Source organism: Hemitrygon akajei, chromosome 13 (genome assembly GCF_048418815.1).
Source record: "Hemitrygon akajei chromosome 13, sHemAka1.3, whole genome shotgun sequence".
Lineage (NCBI taxonomy): Eukaryota > Metazoa > Chordata > Chondrichthyes > Myliobatiformes > Dasyatidae > Hemitrygon > Hemitrygon akajei.
Window position 1 is genome coordinate 49,901,434 of NC_133136.1, and position 12,211 is coordinate 49,913,644.

The following is a 12,211-nucleotide window of genomic DNA, read 5'->3' on the forward strand; positions in this document are numbered from 1 at the left end:
GTATGTGTGTATTTAATTTTCTTTTTTTTTTCAGGATCTACTGGGAAAGTCTCAAAGATTGACCAGTCGATCGCGATCGACGGGTTGGCGACCACTATCTTAAAGCATTTGCTGCCTCATCGGCAGAGTGCACACTGAGCAAGGCTACATTTTATGTTATGGTATCTCTTGTTGCCTTTAAATACAGAAGTAGAAATCTAGAGGGCTACATCATGGTGTTTGGACCTTCCCTGAAGACCTCTGCTACTTATGTTTGAGATATCAGAAATAGATCCTTTAACTTGAGTACCACCACTAACCTGAGAGTTAGTTTCAGTAACCTGAGACTAGTCTAAATTATTACATGGCCACGTGAGTCACCAGGTTTTCAGTCCTAAAACTAAGTATCCTATTGTCATCCAGACCCTTCCTTCTTCTAACCCTTTGTAAGGAAGAGCTTTTGTCATTTAATTTTATCTGCTGATAATGTCCATTGGGTGTGAATCTCCAGGTTTGGGATTTTCCCTCATTGGCTGAGCCATGTTCTGTGCAAATGAAATGTGAGATTCCACCCTTCACCAGACTCACAGAATCCCTGACATCATCAGACAGAAATCTTCCACTATTGTTCTCCTTGGAATGTACCAGACCAATTCCTGGTGTATGCTAATTAGCTGTACAGTAAACTAATAGATTAGAGTTGATTCATGGAAAAAATTGCAACGATGGGTATAATATGGTTGGAATTAGAGAATGGATCCAGCAAAAAGATTATGCACAAAAGACCAAAATATGTATCTTTTCATTATGTAAACAGTATAGTGACCATAAGCCTGTGAACTCCCTGATTTTTAGCAATTGAATTGAATGATCTTTATTGTCATTATACATGGTACAATGAAACTCTGTTTAGCTTTCTCTCAGACAATTAAATAAAGCAGTAGATAAAAACAAGACAGCAATAAAAAAACAGTATTAAATAGATAAGTAGCAGAAAATAAGTTGCAGCAGCACCACAATTTCACAGTAATGCACAAAGTGCTGTTAGTGCAAGTATTTGAATCCTTGTGTGTGCAAATGTGTGCTCACAGTTTCAGTCATTGTTCTGTGGGAGTGGTGTGATGGAGGCCACAGCTCTGGAGTAGAAGCTGTTCCTCAGTCTATTTGTTCTGGCTTTTAGTGTCCTGAACCTTTTGCTGGACAGCAGCAGGTCAAACAGGGAGTGGCGGGGGTGTGTGGTGACTCTGGTTATGCTGATTGCTTTCCTCCAGAGTCTGCTGGAATAGATGATGTCCAGTCCTGGGAGCTCCATCCTGACAATTCGCTGGGCCGTCTTCACCACGCGATGCAGGTCTTGTCGCTCAGCGGCTGTGCAGCTGGCATACCACACTGTGACGCTGTTGGTCAGGATGGTTTCAATTGTGCTTCTGTAGAAGTTAAGCAACAGCTTTTGTGGGAGTTTGGCCTGTTTCAGCTTTCTGAGGAAGAAGAGTCTTTGTTGTGCCTTTTTTTTTTACAAGCAGCAAGGTGTTGGTGATCCATGTCAGCTGTTTGGACAACATAACTCCAAGGAACATTGTCTCTAATGGACAAGGAGCAGGTGGTATGGGAAAGGGGTAGGCTAATTGTGAGGGTAAAAGGCAGGAACTACAGAGCATAAATTGGGAGCCGCTGTTTTCAGGGAAATGCACAGTAAAATGTGGGGTGTGTTTGGGGAACACTTGCATAGGGTTCTGGACAGATTTGTCCAATTGATACTGGGAAATGATGGCAGGGTGAAGGAACTACAATTGACAAGAAAGTCAAGACCTTAATGTTTATGAAGCAAAGAAAAAAATAGGGCTCTTGAGAGTTATGAGGTAGCCAGGCAGGAGCTTCAGATGTGACTTAGGAGAGCTAGGAGGGGACATGAGAAGGTACTGGCGAGGAGGATTAAGAAAAACCTCATAGGGTTTTACAAGTACATGAAAAACAAAGGATGACTAGGGTGAGGGCAGGACCCACTGAGGAATAAAGGGGGAAATGAGAAGGTCTGTAGTTGTAAGTGGTAGGGGAGATCCTTAATGAATACTTTGTTTCAGTGTACACCAGTGAGAGGGATCTTGACAAATGTGAGGGCAGTGTAGAATAGATTGGAACATGGCAAGGTTAAGAAAGAGGCAATGTTGTAGCTTTTGAAGAATATTAAGGTAGGTAAGTCCCTGGGGCTGAATGCAATATACCCCAGGTTACAACAAAAGCGAGTGAAGTGATTGCTGGAGCATTAAAGATAATCTTAGTGTCATCACTGGCCACAGGAGGATGGAAAATGTTGTCTCTTTCTTCAAGAAGGCAAACAGAGATCATTCTGGGAGTTAGAGAGTAGTGGGCAAACTAATGGAGAAGAATTTTAGGGACATTTGGAGAACATTTTACAAACATTTAGAGAAGCATTGTCTGATATGGGATGGTCAGCATGGCTTTGTGAAAGGCAGGCCATGCCTTATCAACAACACACACAAAATGCTGGTAGAACACAGCAGGCCAGGCAACATCTGTAGGGAGAAGCGCTGTCGACGTTTCGGGCCGAGACCCTTCATCAGGACTAACCGAAAGGAAAGATAGTAAGAGATTTGAAAGTAGTGGGGGAAGGGGGAAATGCGAAATGATAGGAGATGACCGGAGGGGGTGGGGTGAAGCTAAGAGCTGGAAAGGTGATTGGCGAAAGTGATACAGAGCTGGAGAAGGGAAAGGATCATGGGACGGGAGGCCTCAGGAGAAAGGAGGGGGGGGGGGGGGAGCACCAGAGGGAGATGAAGAGCAGGCAAACAACTAAATATGTCAGGGATGGGTTAAGAAGGGGAGGAGGGGCATTAACAGAAGTTAGAGAAGTCAATGTTCATGCCATCAGGTTGGAGGCTACCCAGCCGGTATATAAGGTGTTCCTCCAACCTGAGTTTGGATTCATTTTGACAATAGAGGAGGCCATGGATAGACATATCAGAATGGGAAAGGGACGTGGAATTAAAATGTGTGGCCACTGGGAGATCCTGCTTTTTCTGGCGGACCGAGCATAGGTGTTCAGCGAAACGGTCTCCCAGTCTGCGTCGGGTCTCACCCATATATAAAAGGCCACACTGGGAGCACCGGACGCAGTATACCACACCAGCCGACTCACAGGTGAAGTGTCGCCTCACCTGGAAGGACTGTCTGGGGCCCTGAATGGTGATGAGGGAGGAAATGTAAGGGCAGGTGTAGCACTTGTTCCATTTACAAGGATAAGTGCCAGGAGGGAGATTAGTGGGAAGGGATGGGGGGGACGAGTGGACAAGGGAGTCGCGTAGGGAGCGATCCCTGCGAAAAGCAGAAAGGGGGGGAGGGAAAAATGTGTTCGGTAGTGGGATCCCGTTGGAGGTGGCGGAAGTTACGGAGAATTATATGTTGGACCTGGAGGCTGGTGGGGTGGTAGGTAAGGACAAGGGGAACCCTATCCCGAGTGGGGTGGTGGGTGGATGGGGTGAGGGCAGATGTGCGGGAAATGGGAGAGATGCGTTTGAGAGCAGAGTTGATGGTGGACGAAGGGAAGCCCCTTTGTTTAAAAAAGGAAGACATCTCCTTCGTCCTGGAAAGAAAAGCCTCATCCTGAGAGCAGATGCGGCGGAGACGGAGGAATTGTGAGAAGGGGATAGCAATTTTTCAAGAGACAGGGTGGGAAGAGGAATAGTCCAGGTAGCTGTGAGAGTCTGTAGGCTTATAGTAGATATCAGTAGATAAGCCGTCTCCAGAGATGGAGACAGAAAGATCAAGAAAGGGGAGGGAGGTGTCAGAAATTTACAAGGATAAGTGCCAGGAGGGAGATTGGTGTGAAGGGATGGGGGGGGGGGGGGACGTATTTACATATTTAGTTATATTTAGTTTAGTCCTGACATATTTAGTTGTTTGCCTGTTCTCCATCTCCCTCTGGTGCTTCCCCCCCCTTTCTTTCTCCTGAGGCCTCCCGTCCCATGATCCTTTCCCTTCTCCAGCTCTGTATCACTTTCGCCAATCACCTTTCCAGCTCTTAGCTTCATCCCACCCCCTCCGGTCTTCTCCTATCATTTCGCATTTCCCCCTCCCCCCACTACTTTCAAATCTCTTTTCCCTCCCCCCCCCTTTCTGCTTTTCGCAGGGATCGCTCACTACACGACTCCCTTGTCCATTTGTCCCCCCCCCCCTCAATCTCTTCCCACCGATCTCCCTCCTGGCACTTATCCTTGTAAACAGAACAAGTGCTACACCTGCCCTTACAATTCCTCCCTCACCACCATTCAGGGCCCCAGACAGTCCTTCCAGGTGAGGCGACACTTCACCTGTGAGTCGGCTGGTGTGGTATACTGCGTTCGGTGCTCCCGGTGTGGCCTTTTATATATTGGTGAGACCCGACGCAGACTGGGAGACCGTTTCGCTGAACACCTATGCTCGGTCCGCCAGAAAAAGCAGGATCTTCCAGTGGCCACACATTTTAATTCCACGTCCCATTCCCATTCTGATATGTCTATCCATGGCCTCCTCTATTGTCAAAATGAATCCAAACTCAGGTTGAAGGAACAACACCATATATACCGCTGGGTAGCCTCCAACCTGATGGCATGAACATTGACTTCTCTAATTTCCATTAATGCCCCTCCTTCCCTTCTTACCCCATCCCTGACATATTTAGTTGTTTGCCTGTTCTCCATCTCCCTCTGGTGCTTCCCCCCCCTTTCTTTCTCCTGAGGCCTCCCGTCCCATGATCCTTTCCCTTCTCCAGCTCTGTATCACTTTCGCCAATCACCTTTCCAGCTCTTAGCTTCATCCCACCCCCTCCGGTCTTCTCCTATCATTTCGCATTTCCCCCTCCCCCCACTACTTTCAAATCTCTTACTATCTTTCCTTTCGGTTAGTCCTGACGAAGGGTCTCGGCCTGAAACGTCGACAGCGCTTCTCCCTATAGATGCTGCCTGGCCTGCTGTGTTCCACCAGCATTTTGTGTGTGTTGTTGTTTGAATTTCCAGCATCTGCAGATTTCCTCGTGATCGTCCATGCCTTATCAGCCTGATTGAATTATTTGAAGTAACAAAAATAATGTAGGAAGAGCAGTGAATGTGGTGTAAATGGATTTTACTAAGGCAGTTGCAAAGGAGATCCTTGGTAGGATCTTTCAAGAAATCAAGAGACATGGGATCCATGAAAACTTCGCAGTGTGGATTCAGAACTAGCTTGCCTATAGAAGGCAGAGGGGGATATTCAACCTGGAGATCAGTGACCAGTAGTGTTCCACAGGGATCTGTTCTGGGACCCCTGCTCTTTGTGATTTTTATAAATGATTTGGAAGAGGAACTGGAAGGATGTATTAGTATGTTTGCAAATGACACAAATGTTGGTGGCTTTGTGAACAGTGTAGAGGATTATCAAAGGTTACAACAGACCAGATGCAGAACTGGGCTGAGAAACGCCAGATGGAGTTCAATCTGAAGAAGTGCGAAGTGAAGCACTTTGGAAGGTTGATCTTGAAGGCAGAATACATGGTTAATGCTAGAATTCTTGGCAGCGTAGAAGAACAGAGGGAGTTCAAAGATTAGGTGGTTAAGAAGGGATATGGTGTGTTGGCTTTCATTAGTTGGGGATTGAGTTAAAGAGTTTCTAGGTAATGTTGCAGTCAATAAATCTCTGCTTAGACCACACATGGAGTATCGAGTTCAGTTCTGGTGGCCTCATAACAGGAAGGGTGCAGAGGAAATTTACCTGGATGCCGCATGGATTAGAGAGCACGTCTTATAATGAACAGTTGAGTAAGCTAGAGCATTTCCCTTTGGAGCAAATAAGGATGAAAGGTGACTTGATAAGATGCATAAAATTATAAAAGGCACAGATAGAGTAGACAGCTAGTGCCTTTTCCCCTGGGCAGCACTGGTTCATAGCAGATGATTTCCTTTTAAGGTGAGTGGAGGAAAGTGTACGGGAGATGTCAGATGTAGGTTTTGTTTTATACTCAGAGTTGAAAGTCCCTTTAATGCACTGCCAGGGCTGATGGTGGAGGCTGATTCATTAGGAACATTTAAAAGACTCTAAGATAGGCACATGGATAAAAGAAAAATAGAGGGTTATGAGCTGAGTCGAAGGAAAGGTTTAGATTGATTGAGGAGTAGGTTAAAAAGACGGTAAAACATTGTGGGCCAAAGGTCCCCTATTATGTTATACTGTGTGTTCTACAAGTACAACAATGGGATGATAGATTTGCAGAACCAATGCATAAAATGCGTCACATGAACAACATTCCCTATTCATGCTTACCTCTTTTGTCGGATTCATTGGCTTTGTAAAGATGGTTTTCCAGTACGACCAAACAAACATGATGAAAAGTAAATGGTAAAATACCAAACAGACAACTAGAAAAGAGATCACAAAAAAAGCTGTATTATCCATCTGATGTTAAACATTGCACTTTATTTCTGTACTATTATGACATGAGCTGGAGATGAAGTTTAAATCCATTGTGATGCACAAGTAATAGTTTTTTCCCATAATACCAGATAAAATAAAATCTTTTCAACTATAGATTAAATAAATACATCTTTACATTCTAGGCAAACTTTAATTGTGCTACAAACCATTAAGTATTACCTGATGCTCACAAGCTTATGAATTAATGGTACTCGCCTCCAAATTTTCTTGATTAGTCAACATTACTAACAGTTATGGAAACCTGTTAAATCTTCCAATAATTAGGAGATTTCTTAGCAATATTAGGACTTATTTCATCCACATTTCCTCTATTTACATGCCCTCTCTCTAATCAATAAATAGATTCAGGCAGATAGGCATTTATAGCACAAGGAAACCAAAAGAAATGGTAAAGGAGTGGTGCTCAGGGCAAGAGTGGATCAGCCATGACCTCACTGAACACTGAAGCAGGCTTGAGGGCTGACTGCCCCATCCTTCTAACCTGTTGTTCTGTTCTGTGTTATAGCAGGAACATTCTTCACTATATGTAATCCCCATAGTACTTACTCACACGTCAAGCACATTAAGCTAGATGGACCTTAATTTTATTAGGAAACTTATGTTAAATCCATTAGAAGATTGTTTTGAGAGCTACAGAATATCTACTGAAATCCTGTACAGTTGATTAAAGGTGTGAGCTGTTGGGCCTGCAACTGGTTCAATAGTTAAAGTAAAACCAAATATAAATGCCAAGAAACTGGAAATGTGCCTGTAGAATAATACGAGTAAGGCTTTCCTATTTTGTAGCGAGGTTTATCTATGCATGAAAATGCATTTATTAATTCATGGATATAATTACCTATATAAATCTTGAGGAAAAAAAGCAGAGGAGGGGGCAGGGGAGAGGGTGGTGGGGTGAAGGTGAATGTTGTGACAAAGGCGGAGGGGAGCAATTGAGTTGAACTTAAACACGGCCTTGTGGAACTGGAATGAGTTTGCATGGGATTTCAATGTACCTTCCTTTTTCTTAAAAGGACTGTATAATCAATAAATGCTTAATAAGTTTGTGACTTGAACTTGTCCCATTCCATTGAGGGTTTTATGTAAATTCTGGAATTACTTTATGATAGTCATTGAATCCTTTTTGATGAACAATTGTGTATGAATTTCTTACCCTTTTCTCCAATATTTTTCATCGATACTAAAAAGAAAAATAAAAGAGATAAATTAGGAAAAGTCAAAACAGCATGAAATGTATGTACCATAACCTAGTTCTTGTACATTTGATCTTGAGTTTGCTGGAACAATGGATCTCCCATCATTTGAAGCTTTTCCTTTACCTCAAAGATTATTTATGATGCAAGTTGTGGAAGGACAAACTGCTGACAACACACGGAGTGTCAAGGGACAAAATTCTAACAGAGGAGAATTTTGGACCCAGGACGAATCAAAGAAAACGCAGAGAAGAAATGACAAGAACAGTCAAGTTAAACACAGAAAGTAATAATGGATTATGAAACTGTGAAGAGAGAATAATATTAAAATTTAAAACGAAAAATATAAAAACCATCTGAAGGCAAGGTAGGGCATACTAGGAACCTAACAAGAAAACAGTAAGTGTTAGGAATACACAACAATTCTGAAGAAAGGTCATTGAACTAAAATATTGACTTGTTCTCTTTTGATAGCTGCTGCCCGACTTCCAACTTCTATTCCACAGTTTGAATTGTCCTCTTTGTAAATATGACATCCTGCAGCCATTCAGTGACGGTACGTCAGGTAGATAGAATTTCATTCAGAGATAATCACTGTCTGATACATTTGTGGCATGTATGGTATTTGCCACTTCCCAGCCCATGCCTGAATGTTTTTGAGGTCTTGCTGATGAGCATGGACGAATTTCATTTGCTGAGTTGCAAATGGAACCAAACTCTGCACCACCTAACCTTGTCCTCCTTATTGTCAGAGGTCATTTGTTTGGAAGGTGCTGCCTGAGTCGCCTAGGTGAGTAATTTCTGTAGACTACAGGCAGATGACTGTACAGCTCTGCATGATCTCAATCAGGCGACAGATCTTAATGATTCTACGGCTGTCTTTACCCTAATAACATAATAAACACAAATAACCCTGTATATTTTCGGAATGTTCTGCTTTATTTAAGACTTAGAGCATCTGCTGCTTTTTATTTCCCACACATTTTATTTGGAACACAACTGCTTTAACACACGCACAAGGTCCTTTGACCAGGGCCGTTCAACCATTCATGCCAGAAGCTTGAAGGACATGAAGATGCCAGATATTGCTGATAGCTTCCACTTATAGCTAAAAGCAACTTATGTTACAGAGATCTTCTTTATCAGTTTTACTTTGTATAATAACTAGCAGAGATCTGAAAATAATTATTTTAGTTTTGTTAAATGTCTAAGTTTTAATAATGAGAACTCTGCACCTCAAAATTTGGATAAAAGGCAGAGATTTTCCTGGCACTATTCAATTTCTAGGGTCTTATATTTCTAAGGCCTTATCCATTTTATTGATTTCAACATAATAAATATTCAGATTCATATTTTAAGGTTACTGTAATGTTTATGGGGTGTATGGGGTGTCTAGGGAGGGGTAGCACCTCTGGTGGAGTGGCCTGCCTGCCCTTTTTCAGGGCAGCTCATCCACCTTTGGTCCCCAGCTGCCGCTCAGCTCTCACCTGTGGCTAACACGTGCAGCGGCCACACCCCGGTAAACTGTCTCGGAAGACGGGCCAAACCAGATGAGGGTAGCCGATGGGTCTTTGACTCTCGGTGAGGTAGGGGATCTGCCTATTCCGGCGTGTGAAGTCTGGCCCTGGCAGATTGAGTGGAGGAGACTGATTAATGGTCCAACGGTCAAGGAGGCAGGCCAGCAGATGTTGGTGGAGCACTAAGAGCACGACAAGGCACTTAGACATCCTGGTCATCCACTGCAAGAGGTGGTGATCTCTTCAAACTCAGCTGGCAGAAGGCAAAGGCAAACCACTGCTGTAACCTGCCGAGTACACAATTTCCCAATAAGTCAGTGCCGTGGAGGAAAACTGTCTGCCAACTGGAATTTCCAGATGCGACCAAAAGCTAGCAAGCTAGTAATGTTTAGGAGGATGTAAAAGAAAGGCAACATTGGATCAACTATCCATTACATCCTACCAGAATTTTCTTTCACTCAGTTACAACGCAAAAGAGTCAGTGCAAAGGAAACTGCCGTCTTCTGCTTTGCTATTCACTTTTAGTGTCTCCCTCTTCCAGGGTACTACTACTCTTCCATTTGAAAATGGGAGCAGTTTAACTATCTGACACATGAGAGAATTACATGGTTGAAAATGTATTTGTGGTTCATCATTAGATTGGAACCAAGATGCCAAGCCAGTTTGAAAGTCCTGCACAGCCTAGACCCAAATTTCCAATATGCATTGCCAAATAACCTCTTGCAACGCAGCCTTTCCGTCACTGAACAACCAACTTCAAACAAATCTGAACAATACCGGTTTATGTTGTTGAATGTAATGTTAGATGAATCAATGATGTTTAATCAATTTCACACATCTCACACAGTGGATTCGGTTAATTGGGACTAGTTTTATGGAAATAGTTAAAAAAGTATAAAAAGACAAACTGAATAACAAATTACGTATTTAAATGAAAAGAACCAACAGTACTACGGTACTATAAAACTGTATATTAGCTCCTAACAGTTATCGACAGAAGAATTCATCCAGGATATGCAATGAAGAAAATCGGCATAGACACCTAGTGTATATAATGGGCAGATATAGTGAAATAGTTTCATTTTCACCCCTGGCTGCATTACTTGAAACCGCAGTGAGCAAAACAGTTCTGAGTTGTCTTACTGCTTATTCCTTGCCAACTATCAGTGACAAATATCACTGCCTTTTGAACACAAGTACACGCAACTGACGCTATTTAAAAACTGTTGCTCTAAGCATGGAGTAGAGTTTAACAGCTACACAAGTTCCCACAAGTGATGCTAGTTCAGACTTGTTCAGCTTTATGGTTTCCCAATTAAGCAGCATAGTGTCCCAAATAAACAAAGCGAACCGGCAATTTTCACAATTATTTTTTGTTCTTTAAGAGTTGTCCCAACTAATGGCTGCACTGATTAACCGATGGCCCAAATAACCGGAATTTGACTGACCAGTTGCTACTTGAACAATCACAATGTAACATGATAAGCCTCTAATTGATGTTTCAATGCATAGTAAAGCAATCTTCAAAGTGATCCATTTAACTGTTACGAATGTGCCACAACTCTGAGGGGCCGAAGGGTACAAAGTAGCCCCCTCCTTTTTGAGAATCGCAAGATCACTATTAATTCAGGTCTGGGACCCAGGAAATGAGAGAGAGACACGCAGAATCCACAAGGGTTTGGAATGTGTCCTGGCCCCCAGGAAGGCGGAACCATTGATAACGACTATTGTCTCTTGGAGACAGAATTGTGTATTGAGTACTGTACTATTCATTGAACCCCTCAGGGAATGACCAGAGTGGGCTGGTTAAGGGATTGCATCATCCCAACCTGATTGACATCTGAGACCCCGTGAGTAAGGATAAAAGAGGGTCTGGGGAACAACCCCTTTAGACGCACCAGGAGAAATGCTAGAAATCCCGTGACAGCGTTTAATAGCGACAGCCGGTGGGGGACCCACGTGCGTCCTTTTCCATTTGCCTAGGAATTGGCGGGCCTTACCACGGAAGAACGGCTTAGCTAAAGAAGAGGCCACCAACGAAATTTTGAAGGATTGACATCATAAAAAGGAAAAGCTGGCAAGTTCAAAATTCTCTCTCTCTCTCCAACAATTGAAAACCCAGCGGTCCCCAAAGGCGGAAGCCTGCCTGAACTGAATGACTTTTATATTTCCATCGGACAATTTATTATCCCCTAGACAATGATAGAGCTTATTTCTTATTGATTATTATTATACCCGCACTTTTAGATCTAGTATTGACGACGTATGTTATCTGTATGTTTGCATTGATATTATTTTTGTGTATTTTTACCAATAAATACTGTTAAAAATAGTACCATCAGACTTCAACGGACCTCTCTATCTTTGCTGGTAAGTGACCCAGTTACAGGGTTCGTAACAACTTGGGGTTCGCGTCTCGAGATTTGATACCAAATTGGGGGGCCAATGAATTGGGCTTGTAAGTCCAAACTTGGATCTGGTTGCGCGGGTAGCCAGACGGGAAACCAGCAAAGATGGACGTGGATGAATTTAGAGAAAACCCGACTCTGGAGGTGCTAGAGGCGGCCACAAAGTCAGAATTGATAAATATTGCGAAAGGACTAAACCTCGCAGAGGTGAGGTTGTCGATGAAAAAGCAGGAGGTGCGGAGGGCCATAACTCAGTATTATATTGTGAAGAATGTGTTTTCAGCTGAGGTATTGGAAAACATCCCTGAAAAGGTACCAGCTAGTGGGACGGCTCAGTTAGAGTTGGAGAAATTAAGGTTGGAACATGAAATTAAATTGAAGCAGCTGAGAAGGAAAAAGAAAGGGCTGAGAGAGAGAAAGAAAGAGCTGAGAGAGAGCAAAGGGAGCATAAGCTCCAGCTGAAGGAGTTGGAGGTGAAAAGGGAGCAGGAAAGAGCTGAAAAACAAAGGGAGCATGAAGTGCAGTTAAAACAGCTGAAAGCAGCTGAAAAAGAGAGGGAGAGAGCTGAGAAAGAAAAGGAAAGAGCCGAGAAGGAGAGGGAGGCGGAGAAACAGAGGCAACATGACTTGGATATGGAGAAGTTAAGGCAAGA

General features: G+C 43.1%; 1 protein-coding gene across 2 annotated transcripts in view; it reads right to left on the reverse strand.

Moving 5' to 3' along the window:
- LOC140737860 (palmitoyltransferase ZDHHC2-like) overlaps positions 1-12,211 on the reverse strand; it is a 91,291-nt gene that overhangs the window by 64,710 nt on the left and 14,370 nt on the right. For both annotated transcript variants that reach the window (XM_073064593.1, XM_073064594.1), the window contains exons 2-3: positions 7,595-7,621; positions 6,271-6,365 (exon numbers count right to left, since the gene is read on the reverse strand). In XM_073064593.1, the coding sequence (XP_072920694.1) occupies positions 6,271-6,365; positions 7,595-7,621 (122 nt within the window). The remainder of the gene's footprint in view (positions 1-6,270; positions 6,366-7,594; positions 7,622-12,211) is intronic.